The 19,546-nt window shown below is 48.8% G+C and overlaps 8 protein-coding genes and 1 non-coding gene across 9 annotated transcripts; 3 read left to right on the plus strand and 6 right to left on the minus strand.

Annotated features, from left to right (window-relative positions):
• Nucleotides 1-255: 255 nt before the first annotated feature.
• On the plus strand, nucleotides 256-589 carry AO090701000240 (uncharacterized protein; the record flags this gene model as incomplete). The annotated part of the gene is given in 2 exon segments (XM_023237412.1): nucleotides 256-568; nucleotides 582-589. 2 exon segments carry the CDS (start codon nucleotides 256-258, stop codon nucleotides 587-589), a joined length of 321 nt encoding a protein of 106 aa, XP_023092049.1.
• Nucleotides 590-1,000: 411 nt separating this feature from the next.
• AO090701000239 (DUF3431 domain-containing protein) lies at nucleotides 1,001-2,116 on the minus strand (the record flags this gene model as incomplete). Its single annotated transcript, XM_023237413.1, has 1 exon — nucleotides 1,001-2,116. The coding sequence occupies one exon, from the start codon at nucleotides 2,114-2,116 to the stop codon at nucleotides 1,001-1,003; it is 1,116 nt and encodes a 371-aa protein (XP_023092048.1).
• Nucleotides 2,117-2,681: 565 nt separating this feature from the next.
• Nucleotides 2,682-3,116, minus strand: AO090701000238 (uncharacterized protein; the record flags this gene model as incomplete). Its single annotated transcript, XM_001823055.3, has 1 exon — nucleotides 2,682-3,116. The coding sequence occupies one exon, from the start codon at nucleotides 3,114-3,116 to the stop codon at nucleotides 2,682-2,684; it is 435 nt and encodes a 144-aa protein (XP_001823107.1).
• Nucleotides 3,117-5,079: 1,963 nt separating this feature from the next.
• On the minus strand, nucleotides 5,080-6,495 carry AO090701000236 (uncharacterized protein; the record flags this gene model as incomplete). The annotated part of the gene is made up of 2 exons (XM_023237414.1): nucleotides 5,080-6,060; nucleotides 6,421-6,495. 2 exons carry the CDS (start codon nucleotides 6,493-6,495, stop codon nucleotides 5,080-5,082), a joined length of 1,056 nt encoding a protein of 351 aa, XP_023092047.1.
• A 2,527-nt stretch (nucleotides 6,496-9,022) lies between these two features.
• Nucleotides 9,023-9,093, plus strand: AO090701t00002. Its single transcript has one exon. It is a non-coding gene; the product is annotated as a tRNA-Gly (tRNA).
• A 658-nt stretch (nucleotides 9,094-9,751) lies between these two features.
• On the minus strand, nucleotides 9,752-11,357 carry met2 (homoserine O-acetyltransferase; the record flags this gene model as incomplete). Its single annotated transcript, XM_001823053.1, has 3 exons — nucleotides 9,752-10,808; nucleotides 10,869-11,259; nucleotides 11,321-11,357. The coding sequence occupies 3 exons, from the start codon at nucleotides 11,355-11,357 to the stop codon at nucleotides 9,752-9,754; spliced, it is 1,485 nt and encodes a 494-aa protein (XP_001823105.1).
• A 1,602-nt stretch (nucleotides 11,358-12,959) lies between these two features.
• Nucleotides 12,960-13,385, minus strand: AO090701000234 (uncharacterized protein; the record flags this gene model as incomplete). Its single annotated transcript, XM_023237415.1, has 2 exons — nucleotides 12,960-13,015; nucleotides 13,118-13,385. 2 exons carry the CDS (start codon nucleotides 13,383-13,385, stop codon nucleotides 12,960-12,962), a joined length of 324 nt encoding a protein of 107 aa, XP_023092046.1.
• Nucleotides 13,386-13,742: 357 nt separating this feature from the next.
• AO090701000233 (isocitrate lyase/PEP mutase family protein) lies at nucleotides 13,743-14,582 on the minus strand (the record flags this gene model as incomplete). The annotated part of the gene is made up of 1 exon (XM_001823051.3): nucleotides 13,743-14,582. One exon carries the CDS (start codon nucleotides 14,580-14,582, stop codon nucleotides 13,743-13,745), a length of 840 nt encoding a protein of 279 aa, XP_001823103.1.
• Nucleotides 14,583-15,415: 833 nt separating this feature from the next.
• On the plus strand, nucleotides 15,416-17,296 carry AO090701000232 (SAP domain protein; the record flags this gene model as incomplete). The annotated part of the gene is made up of 1 exon (XM_001823050.1): nucleotides 15,416-17,296. One exon carries the CDS (start codon nucleotides 15,416-15,418, stop codon nucleotides 17,294-17,296), a length of 1,881 nt encoding a protein of 626 aa, XP_001823102.1.
• Between the last annotated feature and the right edge of the window lie 2,250 nt (nucleotides 17,297-19,546).

Below are 19,546 nucleotides of genomic sequence, written 5' to 3' on the forward strand. Positions count from 1 at the left end.
CCAACGCCAAAATATACGGCTACTGTATCCTGGTCGGCGCCGGGTCAGGTTGCTACGCCGTCGCCGGGTTCGCCGTCGTGCAGTCCCTTGTTCCGGTGAAGGATATATCGAATGCCGTGGGTGCTATGGCTATTTGTAAGACTGCTCCGCTTCCAAAAAAAAAAAAATAAAAAAAAATAAAAAAAAAAACCCATACCCATGATAAAAATATATGCTAATATTTGGTGTAATATGATTATAGCTCAAGATCTAGGTATGGTCATCTTCCTTGCCATGGCAGGATCTATCTATCAGAATCTTGCGTTGCAGAAAGTGACGCAGGCTATGCCTACTCTCAGTGCGGCTGATATCACGAATCTGGTTGCTGGGACGAGTAGTCACACTTATAAGGCGTTGTCGGGGGAGGAGAGAGATTTGGTTACGCCGCAGATTACGGATGCGATGAGGGATGTTTGGTTGTTCTTTTTGGTGGCTGGGGTAGTGAGTTTTGTGCTTACTTTGGGGTTGGGGGTAAGTTATCTTCTTTTAAGTGTTTTTGGGATCAGGAAAGGAATATATGGGCTGACTGGTTGGTTTTGTAGAGGACTAGGTTGAAGGGAGCGAATGATGCTGAGGGAGAGGTTGAATGCTGTCATTAAGATGAGGGTTTATTTATGGCTAGTGGGATGTGGTGGTAATGATGGGGATGATACAGATTAGGTCTTTTCTTGCTTTGCTGGGCAAGTTTTTTAACTTGTTGTCGGGTTTGGGTCATAATTACATTTTAATAGAGGTGTCCTGTGCTTTGTGCTATGGTTATAGGGTTAATTTGTAGGTCATGAGCTGGATAATGCGCGTATTAAGAGATGTCTGTCTATGAAGTTGCATTCAAATTCATGAACATTATATTCATCTAATCGTAGAGCCCTATTATGCCATGACCATAGCTTCTAATGATACAATAAATGGTATATCCTGTTACAGACTCCAAGTAGAGCCTACATCATCCAAAACCCAATTCTCAATGCGTATCCGCCCAATCATCAGGTAACCTCAAATTCTTCGGCAGACGATACTGCCCAAAGCAAGAGCCCGACACACACCGATCAAGGTCACACCTCCCATACAACCGACAGTAACAATCCTTCGCAGACGGACAAGCCTGGTGATTCAACGCCTCCAGATCAACCCCCTCCGAAACCCCCGCCACAGGATTCTGGTTAATGAACAGGATATGCCAGATGTAAGACAGAACACGACCGGAGGTACGATCATCCAACGACGCCGCATTACGGTGAGTCCCCGCATCCAACAACCACTGTCGCAGCGCGACATACTCCTCCCTAGAATGGCGACGGATGTTATCTCTCGCGACGACGAATTGCGCGCAGCATTGCGAGCGGACGGTATGCGTGCGACCCAGCTTGGCCTGGCTGCCGGCGCCAGTGCCGAATAGGGCGTCGAGGGCTTTGGGGAGCGCGACGTCGGATACGGCGCGCGCGCTCCAGGGCTGGAAGGCGGCTGTGAAGGCGTTTTCGAGGCCGCCTTGGGGCGGGACATTGGAGGGACAGGTGCTGAGACTCCAGTCGCAGCGGAGGTTGTGGTAGCCCCATGGTTCCAGGGCGGCGGGGATGTTGAGGGCGGCGAGGAGGTCGGCGTTGTCGTATGTCTGGTGGTCGTTGTGCCAGGCGAAGCGGGAGCCGTGGGCGAAGACGGCGCCGCGCGTCGGGATCTGGTCGTAATTGTCGATGATGAAGGTGAGGTAGGTCATGGCTTCGTGGCCGCGGTTAAGCGGGACCTGAAGGTATTGGGATTTAGGGTTCTCCGGTGCGTCGACGGTGTATACGCAGAGATGGTACTTTTTGTCTAGGACATCGAGCCAGGAGGGATCGCCATCGGCTTCGACTCGGGATATGACGAGGGCTGGTTTTGAGGATTCTTTGAGGCCCGGGCAGATGCCACGGGCTGGTGGGAGAACCTCCGAGTTCGTTTGGTAGGTGACTCTAGTCCATGGATAGGTTTGGGGGTTTTTCTTGAGCGGCGATAGTGAGGGCGAGCAGTTCAGGTAGAGGATGAGGAAGAGGATGCAGCCGAAAACGGTGAGGTGGGTGACGGATCTTCGAACTTTGCGTCTCATTTTACCGGATCATCTTATTTAACGTTGTATAGGTACACTGTGTTTGGGAGTGAAGAAGCTGGGAAGCTTCCCATTCTGTGCTCGAGGTGACAGAAGCTTGGGACGACTCTAATGAAGAACCGCGTGCGGAGATGCCGGTGTTCCCGAATTGTTTTTTGGTGATCCTTGTCGGCAACCACACTGATTGGTCGACCCACATTGGAACCGCGGTGGATCATCGCCAAGCCTTTACAGTCTCTCGTACTTACTACTAGTATGTCTTACACTCCACTTCGACCTCTTCTGTATTAGGTACGTAGACTATATCAAGAGACTTACTATAAAAGCGTACGCCAATTACTTCAAGATAGTAATCGAGAATAGTAAGGGGCATTGGTATATATCATTGAGTATGTATTTGACATCACGTCATATCCACAAACGCTACCCTCAGAAGCGTTTCATCCAGGAAAGCCATATGGAGGCAAGCTCACTGGATGACCGAATGCTAGAGACAAGAAAGTCCAACACTCTAGAGTTCAATCGGTATGTCCTTAAAGCTTCGCCAAACCCAAATTGAAGCCACTCAAATGTCGGCGCTGACAGTGATGATCGCATCGTTGTAATCATCATCAATGTTATCTTCACTCGCAATCTCCCACTCCATTTTTCGAACCTTGTAGTTCTCATCGTAAACGGTGTTGTAGACTGGACGCAGCACTTTCGACATTCTAAAGGAGTCCTCTGCGCCGGAACTGGAGTTCTGGAAGTCGATTTTCCATGTGCGGAATCCAGTGCCCTTGATAGGCTCAAGGTCGACGCTCTCGTTTCCTCCCGCAAGGGTCATGGGCTTGCCTTCACCGCTGCCTTCGAATATGTACTTGTCTTTGCCAATCTCCTCGACGGTGACCCTTTGGCGGAAGTCTGCGTTTGTCTTGCCGACGATGTGGATCTTTGCACTCTCCGGGATGGAGATGACCACGGGGCCTTCGGGGTGGATCATGTTGGCGCTGGGCTGCATTTTGGCGAGTTGGAAGAATTTGATTTGGAAGATTCAGTTGTAAGCTAGAGGGAGTAAGTAATTGAGAGGAGAGCTGTATGTGAGGGAACAGCAGACCTTGGAGTGGGTGAGGAGCCTTGGGAGCTATTGGGGGAGCTTGAACTTGAGCTTGAGTGGATTAGCTATTGAAGGCCGCCAACACCTTGGTTTATATGCTTGAGCAGTCGGTCAAGTCCGCATTGCGCCAGTCCATTATGCTGTTTCTTGACCAGCTTAGATCGTAACATAGTGGTGCCACGTACACCAAAGACAATTTCAACATTGCAGGTTGTGTTTGATGGGGATCAAGAAATCATCCCTGCCATCACAGGTAGTCTAGCATGTATACTGTATGCGCAAATGCCTGAAAGCTTCCTAGGCAAGCGACACTATCCAGAATCGAATGCATGTGCCAGCAGACACGACGCTATCGAGGAGAAAAGCCTTCCAAATACAGTAAGGGAAGTCATTTCTCTGCATATCCTGATCATGAGCGACCGGATTTCCTGGAGCGACACTTGCGATATGTCAGATTTATGCCCCTCGGGAGATGAATTGGCCTACGTGCCAAATCGCCTAGTGACCATTTTCTGTCGATGCCTAGCGTAGGAGGTGAGAAGTCTGTATGCTATTTGTCTTTCTCTACCATGGCGGCGCCACCAACGAACAGATCACACATTTTCCAGGACGAATATCTTGCAGTGTGGACTTTGAGAGGCCCATCCGGAGCATCGACGATGTATCAGTGCCTTAACAGATGCATGTATCTCCAAAAACGATCAAAGTATTCACCCAAGGCGTAGCGCGGTGGGAGAGATTGACCAAGTTATGGTATTCTTTGCAAGTGACAGTTGGGCGAGAACATGGAGCAGGATGCGAAACGGGTAATAGTAACCGCAGTAAGACCAATCAATGAAGATATTGGCATGTTGAGGGGTTTCCCCCTGCTTGTCTACGTAAGGCAAGCCATACTGCAAGCTGTCAGAAGTGGGATATTAGTTAAGAGTGCCTCTCCCTTTACCCCGCCAATGACTAGGCAACATCATATGCATCCAAGCAACACTAGGATAACATTCGAGAATTCGTCGAGTCATCCCACACAGCTGGCGCGATAATAGATTTGAGCCAGTTTAGAGAGATATATAGATATGGTTGAGTCGAAGGGAGCAATAATTGTGCATATATCAAGAATAAATTAAATTTATCCGCACTTGTCGACGATATAGAAATGAAACGGAAGTATACTAACGTTAGGTTTCTTCCGTCCATGAATCCATGCCTTACCCGTCCTTGCAGACCATCACTGCACGTGCCATCGGCAGATCACAAGGTTCCCTGCCTTTCCTTTGCATGGGTTCTTGGAATGCCACGCTGGACATGCGGCACCGTATAACCCCACTTGTTGACAAAACACAGAAGGACGACTAGAAGCTGATGGCTATGCCACGTCAGGCACATTGTGCTACAATGTGGCATTCTATCACTGGGATAGTCCCATGATATCCAGAACACATTAAATCCTTCGGGTTTTGGAGTGGGCAAAGAGATACGGATGAACATGTTAATATATTTGTAAGTCCGGATCTGGCACAAAGGTACAAGATCGGGAAAGGCGTAGTTCAGTCAATTAGTATCGTGAAAGAAACATTCATATGGGCTGTCGCCCGGTGTGGTCTGGTGAAAAGGAAGGGTAAGAGAGGGGAGGCAAAGAAGAAAGGGAAAAGACGCAATCCTAAAGCAGGTGCATCATGCTTCGCTATCAAAACAAGCAATCGAAATAGAACATCAAGGTTCCTATACATAATCATAGGTACAAATGCTATCGCTGATCAACTCCATGGGATCGCTTTGCAGATACATAGCGACCAACGTAAGAAAAATGTATAGAACGAAAATATATCGAAATCTAGGGAATTGCCGACACCCAGCGAGAATCAAAGCATTATTAGTGGGCAAGGCCAAAGGGCTGCTCCACCAGAACATGATTTCCTTGGCCAGGAGCCCTTCGCGTTTTGAACAAGCCGGCAATCTTCTGGAAAAAGGTGGGCTTATTATTGGAGGATGCAGGTGTTTCGGTGCGACTCTTCCAATTCAACGTAGTTGCTTTGCTCTTATGTGACCAGGAATTCTGGAGTCTAGAAGGGATGGGCTGGTGCTCCGACTGTGGTTCTTGGCGTAGCAAGACTTGTTTCGGCGTCTGGGGTAATGCATTCGAGTTAGATTCAACCGCATTAGCTTTCATCTTTGCCATGACGGCTTGTTGCAGATTCAGGTTACGCTGCGCCTCTTCGGCAACTGTTAGAATATGCGCGAAGCCATTGCCATCAATGATAACCCCGGGCTCGCTTTCACCATTGCCGGATTGTGACGGGTCCAACCCTGCCTTGGTCCCTGGACTATCTCCAAGAAACCTCGACTGGGCAATTAGCTCGGGCTGTCGACTTTGAGGAAGGCCACTAGAGACTCCAAAGCTTGGCGAAGTGCTACTGAGGAATGTTGAAGGTGAGGTGAAGCTCGGAATTCCATTCGAGTCCAAGCCAACATCCGGATTAAGGAATACTTCCATGTCGTCTAATGCCTCATCTGAACTTGGACCTGAGTTGCATGTCCCAGCGAGGAATGACATCGTATCCTGGTCTTTCGTTTGAGCATCTCCTATGGGATTCCCCATCATGGATTGTTTGCTACCTTGTCGAGATTCCTTGACTAGTGATTGACTATTTGGGTCTTCTGCATTGCTGGCATCGGAGCCAGAGGTAGTGCCCCTTACCTGACCGAGCAAAGATCCCGGTGCGCGCTCACTGGAGTCGGGGCGTGCATCGGAATGAGATGACTTCAATAACCGCATTGTCTGTCTGCTGGGTTGCTGGGTTAATCCAACACCCGAGTCAAATTTATCCTTCAGGGCGGCGACCTCAGCGCCAACCTTAGGAGAAAAGTATTTCGAATCAATTTGCGGTACTGTTATGTCTTGTGCGGCGCTATATTGGTCTCTTCTTTCGCTTCCCATACGTGTCGATGGCTTAGATGATTGATTGGCCGGCGGTGACGGCACGCCACGTTCAATCCGGTATACAAGTAATGAGCAAGCATGTCTGATGTCCGACTCTAGCTCCGGGCTAATGTATTGACAATGGGTTGAAGAAGATGATGGCCCATTATAGCCGGGGGAGTCCACAAAATCATAATACCGAGTCGGCTGTTCCTGGAATACTGAGGATGTGGGTTTCTAGGAGTGCTTATGAGCCTCTGTTATAAAGGAAAATGTGGTCCAGGATACACTCACTTGTATATGTAACAGTTGAGAGATAGATCCACGCCTATTCATAGTGGTACCTTTTCTCCTGCGAATAGATTCCATTGTGGATGACCAAAACACTGAATGAGAATACGGTCACGAGGGAAGTGAAACGCGGTTGCTTTGAAAGAGAGAGCTGAAATTGTCCGAGTAAAGAGAAAAAGAGAGGACAGTGATCACTATTCACCGGGCGATGTCGTTTTATTAGACTATACTTGTGGTCTCTGACCAGGTACCCTTAAGAGGTCGGTTCGAAAGTGCAACAAAGCGTTGGGCAACCAGTCCCAACAATGGTTAAACGAACCACCAAGTCGATCACAAATGAAAAAGAGTAGAAGGTAAATCGTTTACGGAAGGTGTTCCAGAACGAAAGTCGAAGTGGTCTGAAGCGATGGCCTGGAATGTGGGGGCAGCCTAACTAGGCTTATATCGAAGGAATGTCACTAAAAACCAGATTCCAGAACCAGATCTATGGTCAAGATGAGAAGTATCCTATGACGAAAGAAAATGAATAGTAACACGCAGAGCGTCTGGGGTCAATAAAGCGCCGGGTCGCACACAATGCATGAGGGAATTCCGGTATCAATACAAGGCGACAGGGCAAATAGACACCGCAGCCCCAGTGAAGAAGGGGGAAATAACCACAAGCTCGGTTAGCACATGAGAAATAAATTGGTTCCCGAGGACATGGCCAAAGGAGTGGCTGCGTTGCAGGTGGAGTATATCACCGAGGAAAGGAAGCGAAAGCAATCCGGCTAACAATAGGTGGACAACAATATCACGGGGACAATGGAGCCTTGGGTACACTTTGAGCCCCTCAAAGTATAAAAGTCATAATAACGACTTCAAGCTCCAGAGTCATGGCCCAGGGAGTTTGAAACAAAAACACGCATTCACTTTCGCTTAGGAAAAACCAACGCTCCCAATGGCGCCCAAGGGATATGATGCCATCTGCCGTCTGCCGAGTTTAGCACGAAAAGCCGAATCCGGACCCTCATGAGGTGCATCAACTCCAAACTGGGGAATTAGTTCAATGATCGTCCGAGGAAACAAGGAACGGCTTTCTCCACATTACATGGGGTGGGCCGGCAGATCATCTGGATCAATAAGCCCGGGGGATAGTAGATAGCTCATATCTAACCACCTTACATCTCATAGCACCTGTCAGTATTCAGTCTGTGAAGGGTATTGTTCTTCTACCATATTTCACAGTCGCACAATGGTTCTTCTCTTATTGAACCCCTTCTTCTGTTCGAAAGCGAGGAGGCAAAAAGGGGGGGAATCAAGGGGTCGGCTGGTGAACGCCCGAGATAGAGATCGTCAATTATCCTCCCAATCGGGCACTTTCAAATCATCGCCCGACGACTCATTTGCAGGTCCCGTCACCTCATTGGCTATACAGCGAGACTATGAACTCTGGCTCCCTTTCCTGCATGAAAAAAATTTTTTTTCTAACGAAATAGCTCTATGAACGTGACGCTGCGTTTGCGCCAAATGTCTCAAACGGCCTACAGGAGTTACAATACTCCGTAGCCACAGAGCGATTCAGATACAAAGACAATGTAAACATATACAGACAGACGGTACCCTGCGTCATTCTGGTTCCAATAATATTGCTTTTTATTCGACGGGTCAGATTTAAGTCCGTGTAAGACACCCAATAAGTTTTACCATAGGTATTATGTCCCTTTCATTTGCATAGGTCTGCATAGGTCTGCAGATTCCGCGGTCGAGTTTTTTGTTAATAGGCCATGCACCGTGGATACTTCGTCCAGAAAGCCAGTTAGGTAGTATTACATGTATCACATGTCCGAGGTCCCCAGCAAACGTACGGAAGTAACCGCCGATCTCTTTCTTCCCCAACTGTTCCCGCGGCTTGCGTACGGAATCTCCATCTTCAGAATCCTCAAGATAATACCCCGCACGTTAGCTTCAACTTTCCATTGGGGTCATGCGTTCCCCAGGTTTTTCATAAAGAATTGAGTTCTGCTCGCTGACCAGAGGTTAAGGCAGAGAGTGCTTTGACGTGGGCTCGAGCCTTCTCAGGAGGCAACCTCTACCATAACTGACTTTGAACTGCTTTGCCGCCATTTTGCACGGATGGACAAACGGCGTGACCTTAGGTGGAAAGCTAGAAATCGGGGCAGTCAACGAATGCGCTTCCCCACAAAACTGAAAACTGGACTTTTCCTTGATCATGGTGCAGATTATGACTTGTCACTATGTCCAGGGTTCCTGACATCAACTCTCAAGTCTTTTTCCATGGCCGACACCAATATTCTGCATCTGGTATCATATGTATGCGTCCGTCTGTTGAAAGTATGCGATTGGGTTGCTTGACGGTACTCCGTCATAGTACTTAAGGATCATGCGTGATCTGTGCTTTATTGCAGATGCTACCAAGGAAGATGCAGAGGCTCTTCGACGATACCCGGTTCCGGGCTTTGAAGATACTCCGATGACTTTTGGTCCTCGAGGTGGGTTCGCAACATGACCTCACAGCATCTGGGCATGTTCTTCCTTGAGACTACTGCGAGAGTATATGTCGCTCATAGCGACATAAGACGGTATGTGAACTCACATCAAACGAGCATCATTGGTCTAGTGGTAGAATTCATCGTTGCCATCGATGAGGCCCGTGTTCGATTCACGGATGATGCACGGATGTTTCTTTTTGCTCATATACTTTCTGGAAGTATCAAACTTTTTATCTTGCTTTTTAGTTGCCATCGCTGAAAGACTAATTCGAACCAAGCGGGCGCTCGTGCGCAATATCGTAAGAGTTAGGTAGTAACCTACCGCTTGTCTTGACAGACGCAATCTTTACAAGCTAATAGTACTTCCCTCGTCTGTTACCATTGATAATACTGAATCCAAGTCTAACAATTCAATTCTCATATTTTCAAGCATTGATGGTTGACATCTATCTACTATGCTATCGGAAGATCTATTGATTATGTTGAAAGATCGCCCACCACCCTACTGGAGACTCCCTAGTTGAGGGAGAACACTGTGAAAAGGGCTATTGATGGAGAGCAGTTGGATGCTTCTTTTACAGCCTTACCTGTTAGTGAGGTACGAGAGAGGCAGTTGGATGCTCAACTCTCTGACTGGCTCAGAAAGAAAATAACAAAGACCGCACCGCTACTTCCCCGAAAAACTAGATGCGAGCGGGATGGGGGTCCGCGGCGTACCCTCTCTCTCGGTTGTTAAAACGAGAGAAGGTACGGTGACCCCCTGGTGACCCATAGAGCATCATTCGATAAAGATAAGGCTGCAACGTATGCGCCAAATAAGTTCGAAAACCATTGTTATCCCTTTACCAGGCGGTGATATCTTCCACCTCCGCCTCTCCGAATGTGCTGCTCTTGGTTAGCTTATTCACCCCGTCCACCTCCACGGCCCCATCAGCTGGAGCCTTGGACATGATGTCCGGCAAAACTTCGCGGAAGAACTCCAGAATGTAGCGGTTGACCTGCTCAAACTGGAGGAGGAAGGCATCGTGGCCCTCTGGGCTTTCGATTCGTTTGAGGCGTGAGTCCGGAATGCCAGCTGCAATCTCTTTCTGCTCCTCAAAAGTGAATAGGCCGTCACTCTCGATTCCCAATACCAATGCTGGCTGTTGAATTTGCGCCAAAGCCTCGCGAACTGGATCACTCGACGTCGGGCTCGCTCGTTGCCTTGACACGTCATGTGTGTCCAGTTTGCGTGTGATAGCGATGTAACAGTTAGCATCGAACCGTTTCACAAACTTCTCACCCTGGTAACGGAGATACGACTGGGCGGAGAAATAGGTTGGCGGACGCTTCTGACCGCTCTTCAGTGCGCTATCGATGGTTTTACTGAAAGTTTTGGTTCCGGAGAACTGGGGGTCCATGTACTGAACTTCGGTCTGTTGCGGTGTGGGAGAGGTGGGGGAGTTGCGCCCACTAGGTGTCGAACGACCACCTTTGTGCCCGTCATTATGAATAGCCCAGTGCTCATTCGGGGGTGTAGGCAGCTTTTCCGTGCCCTTAATGTTTTGTTGTTTGGTAGGGTCCGGCACATTTCGCCCAAACCGAGATTCGAACGAGTTGCGGCTCCGGTAGGTAAGAAGAGCGGACATGCGAGCTGCGCCAAGACCAGTAGCAGGAGGATCATCAAAAGAATAATAGCCGTCCTCGTATTTAGGGTCGCTATAGATGCTTTGGCGCTGGGCCTCTCCCCAACTGATGCACCATGCGGAATGCCGCGGAGAGGTGGCAATCGGCACAATCGCTCGTACATAATCTTTACCGAAGTAGGCATATTCCAAAGTGAGCATACCGCCCATGGAGCCGCCCACAACGGCAGCAATCTGTCGAACTCCCAGATAATCCAGAACGATCTTGTGGATCCTGTACTTCATGTAAGTTGCCCTGCACACTTCGGAATCCCCCACATAGCCAACCACCTACCTCACATCATCACGAACTGTAGTAAGTGGAAATTCCGGTCCATACAGTCCCTTTTCTGGGTTTCCATCCTTGTAGGTTACGGCACTAGCGCTTCCGTACGGGCTACCCAGGCTATTCAAGCAGATCACGAAAAATCGAGATGTGTCGAAGGCCTGTCCAGGGCCACCCAGAAGTGGTCCCCACCAATCTGCGACATCCGCGCTACCGCTCAGAGCGTGACAGATCACTAAGGCATTGTCTCCGGTCTCGGACAGCTGACCCCGCGTAGTGTAGGCCACTGGGACATTGTACAACGTAACGCCCGATTCCAAAGTGAACGAGGGGATCGAAACAAACAACTGATCCGTGATGAGGTTTGAGAAAGGGTTCTCAGGTTGAGAGTCGAGTCTCTCTACGGGATTTAGTAGCTGTTCATTTTCATAAGTCATAGTGGGGCATGGGGGATTACTGACGGGGTTGTGCAGGCGCACTGTTCGATTCAGTGGCCATTTTGAGCAATTCGCTTGAGAAGGGAAAAAAAAATCTGATCAAACAAAATGAAATATATGCGAATTGAAATGAAGAACTTTGTGACAAACAAAGGAGATGGGAGAGGAAGAAAATCAGAAGGAGGGATGCGCAGATCTCACATTATGACTCTTTGAAGCCTGACCCACTAGAGATGCGTATTCGTCATACGAAACCAATAGGAGCACTGGAAATTCCTTGACCCCGACTTCGGCGGCTCCATTGTTTTTCCGTCCCTAGTAACTTTATCCATCAAGATTGCCACTCGGAGTTGTAGTGCTGTTCGATATGCCGAGAGATTCTACATCCTTACCGGAATATACTACTCTATGTAGCTTGCAGTTGTACATACAGGAGACCAGCATTGCGATTATTTCACTACAGGACACCAATCATAAATGCTGTACTGTATTTAATCTTAAGACTCTTGTCGTCAATTCAAACTGAATATATCGCCTCCTTCCGGTCCTTCTTGTGCGTTCGTTATCCTCACAGCCGTTGACTTGTAAAGTCGAGGCAAGTGAACATCCTCGAAGCTCTTACCATGATGAATTATGTCGGCAAGTCCTTTTGCGGCCAGGAAGATCACTGGCATGCCATGACCATCAAATCCGGCACAAATGTATTGCCCGGGTTTATCGGGAACTTCACCCACATGAGGGCTAGTATCATACGAATACCCCATAACTGTTACAGAAGATGGTTTGTTAATGTCAGGCTCATCCCAGTGGATATCCTCCGGCTTGAAAACACTCACTGCCTGTCCAAATCTCCTTCACGTAGGCCCCACTATCTTCCCAGCCTTTGAATGTACGCTGCATAAAGTCATTGTAGTAGTCTTTAGTTGGTTCTATCAGCGTGCTGTCATCAATCACCGCATACCACTGGTCTTTCCGGTCTATGAATGTGCGTTGAGCACCTCCAACGATAATACTTCCGTCCGGCCTCGAGATCAGGTAGCTGCCGCCGCTTTCGCCTGTCTTCGTGCCAATGCCGTAAGAGTATGGCAAGAATGGTGCGGTCTTACCCTCCGGGATCCCAATATGGCAACATATTCCACGGCAGGGAACTATACTCGCTGAATACTCGGGCAGCAGGCCGGATGTGTATGCATTCGAGGCGTAGACAACTTTAGACGTGCGGACGGATCCCCGCGGGGTATGGATTATATGACCGGAACTGTCAGATACTACGGAAGTAACCGGAGTAAATGCTTGCACATTAACGGCAGGCGAGGCCGCAACCTTCGAAAGGAGACCCAATATAAGCTTGTAGGGCCACAGGGTACCTGATGTGTATGAGAGGCATGCTTTGGCACCTTTGATTCCAGAAACCTGTGTAGAATTTGTGTCTTAGCTGAATAGCTTTCTCTGAACATTGACAAAGAAAACGCCCTTACCCCTTCTGCATTCTTTGGTGGTGTATAGTGTATGTCGTCTGCAAAAGCCAGACCTCGTGACACTAGTTCTTTATATTTCTTTCTTGCCTTTTCTCCTGCCGCTTCATCTAAATAAACGCTTAAACACCGAGTGATATTGAAATCACAGTCAATGTTTTCTTCCGCAAGGAGATTCTTGAATGCTTTTACATGACTGAGTTCAAAGTTGGCCACCTCGGCTGCAGCATCCACTCCATATCTCCTAATATAGGTAGGGATACGGTCATACAAGTCGGGTCGTAGGTGGCCACCTAAAGTAATAGTCAGGTTAACTACCATGAAAATGATGACCTAGGAAACTTACCATTTCGACCAGTTGCACCAGAGCAGATTTGCCTAGCTTCAAGGATAGTAATAGCGGGGTGAGGCTTATTGTGGCCATCCAAATGTTTCAGGAGATGATATGCAATGCTAACACCAGAATAACCGGCCCCGATAATGACGATATCACTCTGGCCTGGAAGAGCTTCTGTGCTTCGGAGTTCGTCCAGTGGGTGAGGTTCTGTGCGCCAGAATGGTTGAGTAGGGTTATCAACTGGTAGGAAGGAAGGAAGAGGTTGATGAGTGCCCATGTTGTAGATAATTAATTATTTGAAGGTTGAATAGTTTTCGTCGGTTCTATTGCTTCTTTAATACTTTTCTGTCAGAGAGTCTAGCTGCTAAGTAGCTATATTTGAACACCGAACACCGATGTCCTAGTATCCTCGGAGTGAAGAGTCCTCTATGCTAAATTGATAAGGCGTGCTAGTAATGCGGGGTTGTCTCATCGAAGCTTACGAATTGGCTCCCTGTTATCACTACAATCCAACAAAATGCCGCGTTTCTGGCATCGATTATCGTATCTAGCTCATACGCTTCCCTTTCTGATGTACACAGATTGAATACATACGATTAGATTCTGCACTAAACCAACATCTGTCATAAAGTACTCAACTATAAGAAGCCAACACCGCATCAGCCTTCTCCATAAACCCACTCATCGCAGCTCGATACAGCTCTGGCCCCAAACTAATCCTCGCAACCCCCAGCTCCTTCACCTCTGGTACAGTCAAAAACCCATCTCGCAGCACCAACTTCACATTCAATTTCCCCTGAAAAGCCCCAACCAACTCCTTAATCTCCTCCCTCGACACTCCCCTTCCACCCGCTCCACCCCAAACAAACACAGTACAAGCCCCAGCCCTCAAAAAGGCCCTCCCCCTCTCAATCGCATCCTGGATACTTCCAGGTTTGCCACCGGGGTTAGCCCCAAGGACATCCGTCCTCGCATTGACCACAAAATCAGGAACACCGAGCTCCGCAGCAGTCCGAACCGCCAGTTCAATCCGCGCCACGGCCTCCGCCAAAGGCCGTAACTGTCCCGTAGTACCGTCTAGATCTTCAAGGTTGCATCCCACTGCGCCCAGATTGATGATTTCCCTGATCGTTTCGGCCACGTCTGCGTAGCCGTCCTGGATGTCGACTGTTAGGGGAAGCTTTGTTGCAACTTCATCTGAGACTTTATTTCCTGAGGGGTTGTTGGGTTTTAGGGTAGCTGCTATGGAGCGAACGGCGGCTAGGTTTTGGGGTAGTGTTAGGGCGTCATCAGGGATGCCTTGGGAGGCTGCGATGGCGTAGCTGGCCGTCGCGATTGCTTTTGTGGAGGGGTGGTTTGCGATTAAAGAGGCTGTGGCTGGGTCGTATACGTTGGTGAGGAGAATTGGGTGGCCTGGGGTGTGGAGGTTGCGGAAGTAGATGGCTTGGTTGTTTTGGGCGGCTTTGATTGCCATGGTGGGTAGTTGGGGAGGGGGTTGGATTTGAAAGTTAATAGGAACAATAGCTTTAGTATAATAGAGAGAAGAAAGTCAGGCTTCAAGATGATGGGCAAATTTATTATAGGAGACTTGAGTCACTCTATTTGTAATTGAGTAGGTGTATACATGATCGTTGCTCTCGAAGTGACCAATCACGAAGAAGCAGTACATCGGACTTCTCGTATTCAGATACTTAGTGCTGGAGTAATAGTCCCATAGGTTCAATACGAGGCTAATAAATGCCTTTCTTTATTAATTTAGCAATATTTGACGGACTCCAAGTGGTAGTGGTTGCGTAGCTACATGAAAAGTTGCTCTATCACATCATTTGAAATGTTGTGGCTAGTATCAAAATATATCTTGTGCTGGTCGTACTAATTTCAAGATAACGTAACTAGGATCATTAGTATAGATAGAGAAAAGCAACTAAGAAGAAAGGTGCGTGCAACAATTGATTGAACTTAGTCCACTAGCCTCTATCTAAGCAGAATATCTCTGGTCACAAGGACATATAGTTCGGTTTAAGGAGAATTGACAAAATGGAAGCATATTCGAAGAAGTCAATCTGGGAAGGCGCTAAACCCGAAGAGACAGGTCATTGATGACATTAATCCACATCCGGTTAGTGCGCTACATCATTCCGCCCAAAGCTTTGAAGCCCGCAACTCGGGCTGGAGTCCGACCGCAGGGGCAATCGCATCGCAAACAACTATGGCCCTGACAATCCCCACGACATTCGCTCCGTGAATTTATCCTTTACGTACTATCTTACATGACCCCGTTTCTGACAGCAAGCGATACCCGTCATCATGACCGATTACTCAACATGGAAAGTGACTGAATTGAAGGCGGAACTGAAGCGGCGCGGCATTGCGCAGACCGGCCTCAGAGTCAAACAACAAATTATTGACAGACTCGTGGAGGAAGACGCTAAGGGCGACGAGAGCCCAGTCGCGAACGAAGGGCCTGCCACGACACAAGATGCTATTGAGGAGTTACAACCCGCCGAGGGGAAACAACCTACGCCGCCTCCCGTGGATGCTGCTGCAGAGTCACACGACCCCAACCCTGCAGAACAGGCGCAGGAGCAACATCATGACCAAGAAGTGCCAGGCACTGATGCTGGTGAAACACAGGCCGAAAAGATGACTACAGATGTGACACAGGATGACGACGCACCTACTGAGAAGAACCAGCAACAACCGTCCAAGTCGGAACCGGCAGAACCAGCAGAAGCCCAACCTGAAACTGGCACTCCAACCCAACCGATTGAGCAGGCTCCCGGAGATACAGAAGAGAAGGAACCTACACCTGCGAGGGAAGCAAGCACAGGCCAGACTGACTCCGCTGAAAAGGTTGCGCCAGCTGCTGCACCGCCCTCAGAGTTGGCTACTGGACTGTCTACACCACTTCCTCCCGAGGAGCTTATTGAAGATTCTCGAAAAAGGAAGCGTCGCAGTCAAAGCCCTGTTCCTACGCCCGACGCGCTGGCGAATAAAAAGGCGAAGCTTCCAGCAGAAGCCCCTAGGGTTCTCTTACCGGAGGACAGAGGCGCGATGGATATTGATGGGGACACCAAAGCGGACGAGGTTGTCTCAGTTTCGCAAGAGACCCCAGAAGAACATGTCCATGCCGATCTACCTGATGAACAAGCTTCTGTACCTCGTGATGACCCACGTTCTCCTTCTAGTCCCGATAACTCACGAAGCAAAAAGAGCACTGCGCCGAAACATGACGTTCGTTTCAAGCGCCTCTTTGCAGCTGGCGAGACAGAACAGACCCGTCCTGCATCTCCCCCCGCTGATACAGTAACTGAAGATGCAGAAGTTGAGCCGGCCTTGCATGTTGCGACAGCAGCACTGTATGTGGGTGGCCTGATGCGCCCGCTTCAACCGGCTGCTCTCAAGAGTCACCTCATTAGTGTTGCATCACCCCCTGGAGCTTCGCCCGATCCCGACGTTGTTGTCAATTTCTACCTGGATTCCATCAAGACACATTGTTTTGTCAACTTTACAAATGTTACGGCAGCGTCTCGTGCCCGTGCTGCTCTTCACAATACCGTTTGGCCTAACGAGCGGAACCGCAAAACTTTGTTTGTGGACTTCATCCCGGAGCATAAGTTGCAACTATGGATTGATACGGAAGAGAATTCTCGTGGACGTAGCGGTCCTCCAGCTCGCTGGGAGGTAAAGTACGATCGAACCGACGACGGAGTAGAGGCTGTCTTGGAAGAAATCGGCCCGAAGAATGCGGGATCCCGTCAAGCCCACGGACCGGCGCCAGGTGACTTTTCTCGGCCTCCACCATTGGGTCCACGAGCGGATATGGAGAAGAAGGACCGACGTCCCAGTGGGCCTTCTAAAGTTGAGCCCAGCTCTCGACCTGGTCAAGGATTCAAGCCTCTCGATGAGCTATTCATGTCTACTACCACCAAGCCTAAACTGTACTATCTTCCTGTCCCTCGCGACGTGGCGGACCGACGTTTAGACCGATTCGATGATTTGCTGCGAAAAGGATCGTATCCTCGTCCCGGTGGCGACGAAACTCGCCGGATATCATTCGAGGACGGTGACCTATTTGTGGACAATGGCCCTGAATTTGCCGGTCGGAATCGGCGACGAGGTGGTCGCGGACGAGGTCGAGGTGGCTTTGGGGATTCCTGGAGGGGCGATCGAAGAGGTCGTCATTAAGAAGGTTCTTGAACTGGTGATGATATCATGTAACATTCGGGCTGCGTTCTCAGATTAAGAATCTGACCAAGCTATGGCTTCTTTTCTTGTGATGTTCGCTAGGGTTTATGACGTGTACAATATAGGGCCGAAAACTGCCGTATGGGCGCTTTAGGAATGTATATTACTGAAAATAAAAACAGAGAAATCATGATGAATATTGTTCCCTGCACCATTAGTTATCCTCTTGATATAGCCTTAGTCATCGGGGCTTGGGAGAAAAGCTTAGCGTTTCTTGTGCTTGCTGGACCTCACTCATGATTGGGAGCCAATCCTTCCAGTCCCGAGGCGCAGTGCATACCGAAATAAATCCTGGGAGTGATCACCGCCACGATGAATGCTCCACACGAGGGCTAACATGGACAACTATTTTCGGAGACCTAAGTGTTCATCAGCTTTGTGGATAGTCTCCTTTGTCTTCTGGCTATAGATTAGGTCCTGCCGATCCCTTAATGATTTTTTCTTTTTCGTTGTCATGCGTTGTTGTTTCCTCCTCTCTCCACTACCTGAATGAAATTACCGATGCCATCCATATCCTTGCAATTATTCCAGGGACATTGTCGAGACACAAAATCTCCTGTTGACGTCGCGAAACCGACAAAGAAGAAAGAACTGACCTCAGGGGGTGGGCCTCTTCGGAGCAAAAACCAACGGGCGGATAAGATAGCGCTGCCTGCTGCTGTCCGCGGATAAACATCTCAAAAAGTATTCTTCGTTCTACTCTCACTTTCTCACCACCCTTTGCTTTCTCAATCAACCGAGACCTGTATTTTCCTATTACAGGTCTCGTTATCTGGCGCTAAAATGGGCTGGCCAGTGTGTAACTCGACATTGGAAGAGGAGACCAGTACGCTCCCAATTCCTAACCCACCCCTTCAAGATCACTAGCTAATAGGAGACTCGAACCGCAGTTGAAGAGGCAGACTTGTGGAATGGCGGCATTACGTTCCACCAGCTCTGCGAGATTGTTGGCGGCGTGTTCGCGCTCATAGCTGTAGGGGTCTCTTTTTTCTTGATTATGTGCCATGCCACGCATTACAGCAAACCCATCGAGCAACGACAGTATGGCCCCCATCTCTGCTACCACACCCCTCTTCCTCCTTGGCTTCTATGATAGTCGACACTAATGGCGTTTCCTCTGGCACAGTATTATCCGAATCCTCCTCATGGTTCCAGTTTACTCCCTCGTCGCATGGCTCAGCATCTATTTCTATCAAAAATCGGTTTACTTCTCCGTGATCGGCGACTGCTACGAAGCGTTCACAATATCGGCATTCTTCGCCCTGCTCTGCCACTACATTGCGCCAGACTTACGGAGTCAGAAGGAATACTTTCGCGGAATTGACCCAAAGCCATGGGTCTGGCCATTGACCTGGTTCAAAAGGTGTTGTGGAGGAGAGCGCGGGATATGGAGGACCCCGCGAAGTGGATTGACATGGTTTAATGTAAGGCGCTTAGGGCACCTATATGGATAGTGGTTTTTGCAGAGGGTCACCTATACTAACCGGACCATTTCACTTAGGTCGTTTGGGTGTCTGTCTTTCAGTACTGTTTACTGCGTGTCCTTATGACTATCGTCGCGGTCATCACGCAGCATTTCGATGTGTACTGCGAGTCATCACTTAATCCAGCATTTTCTCATATCTGGGTATGGTCCAAGGAACTGGTAGCCTTTTGATTCCAAACTAATTCGGCTAAATAGGTCATGGCTGTCGAATGTATTGCTGTCACTATTGCGATGTACTGCCTGATTCAATTCTATATCCAGATCAAAGATGACATTAGCCAGTACAATCCCTTCATGAAGATTCTTTCGATCAAACTTGTGATTTTTCTTTCTTTCTGGCAAAGTGTGAGTGCAGACCTTGTGCCGGGCCCTCGTCCACAACGTCTAATCCGGAATTCAGATATGCATTAGCTTCCTATTCTCCGCGGGAGCGATCAAGGCCACCAAAAAAATAGCAGAACAGGATCTCAAGGTCGGACTTCCTAATTTGCTTATCTCTATTGAAATGGCTATCTTTGCCTTCCTGCACCTATGGGCCTTTTCGTGGAAGCCCTACTCGATCGGAAACACTGCAGTCGAGGTGACTGACTTCTACGGAAATGGCAAAGCAACCTACCAAGGTGGCCGTTGGGGCATGAAGGCCTTTATCGATTGTCTTAATCCTTGGGACCTCGTGAAGGCTATCAGCCGCAGCATACGCTGGC

This window comes from Aspergillus oryzae, chromosome 5, assembly GCF_000184455.2.
Source record: "Aspergillus oryzae RIB40 DNA, chromosome 5".
Taxonomy (NCBI): Eukaryota; Fungi; Ascomycota; class Eurotiomycetes; order Eurotiales; family Aspergillaceae; genus Aspergillus; species Aspergillus oryzae.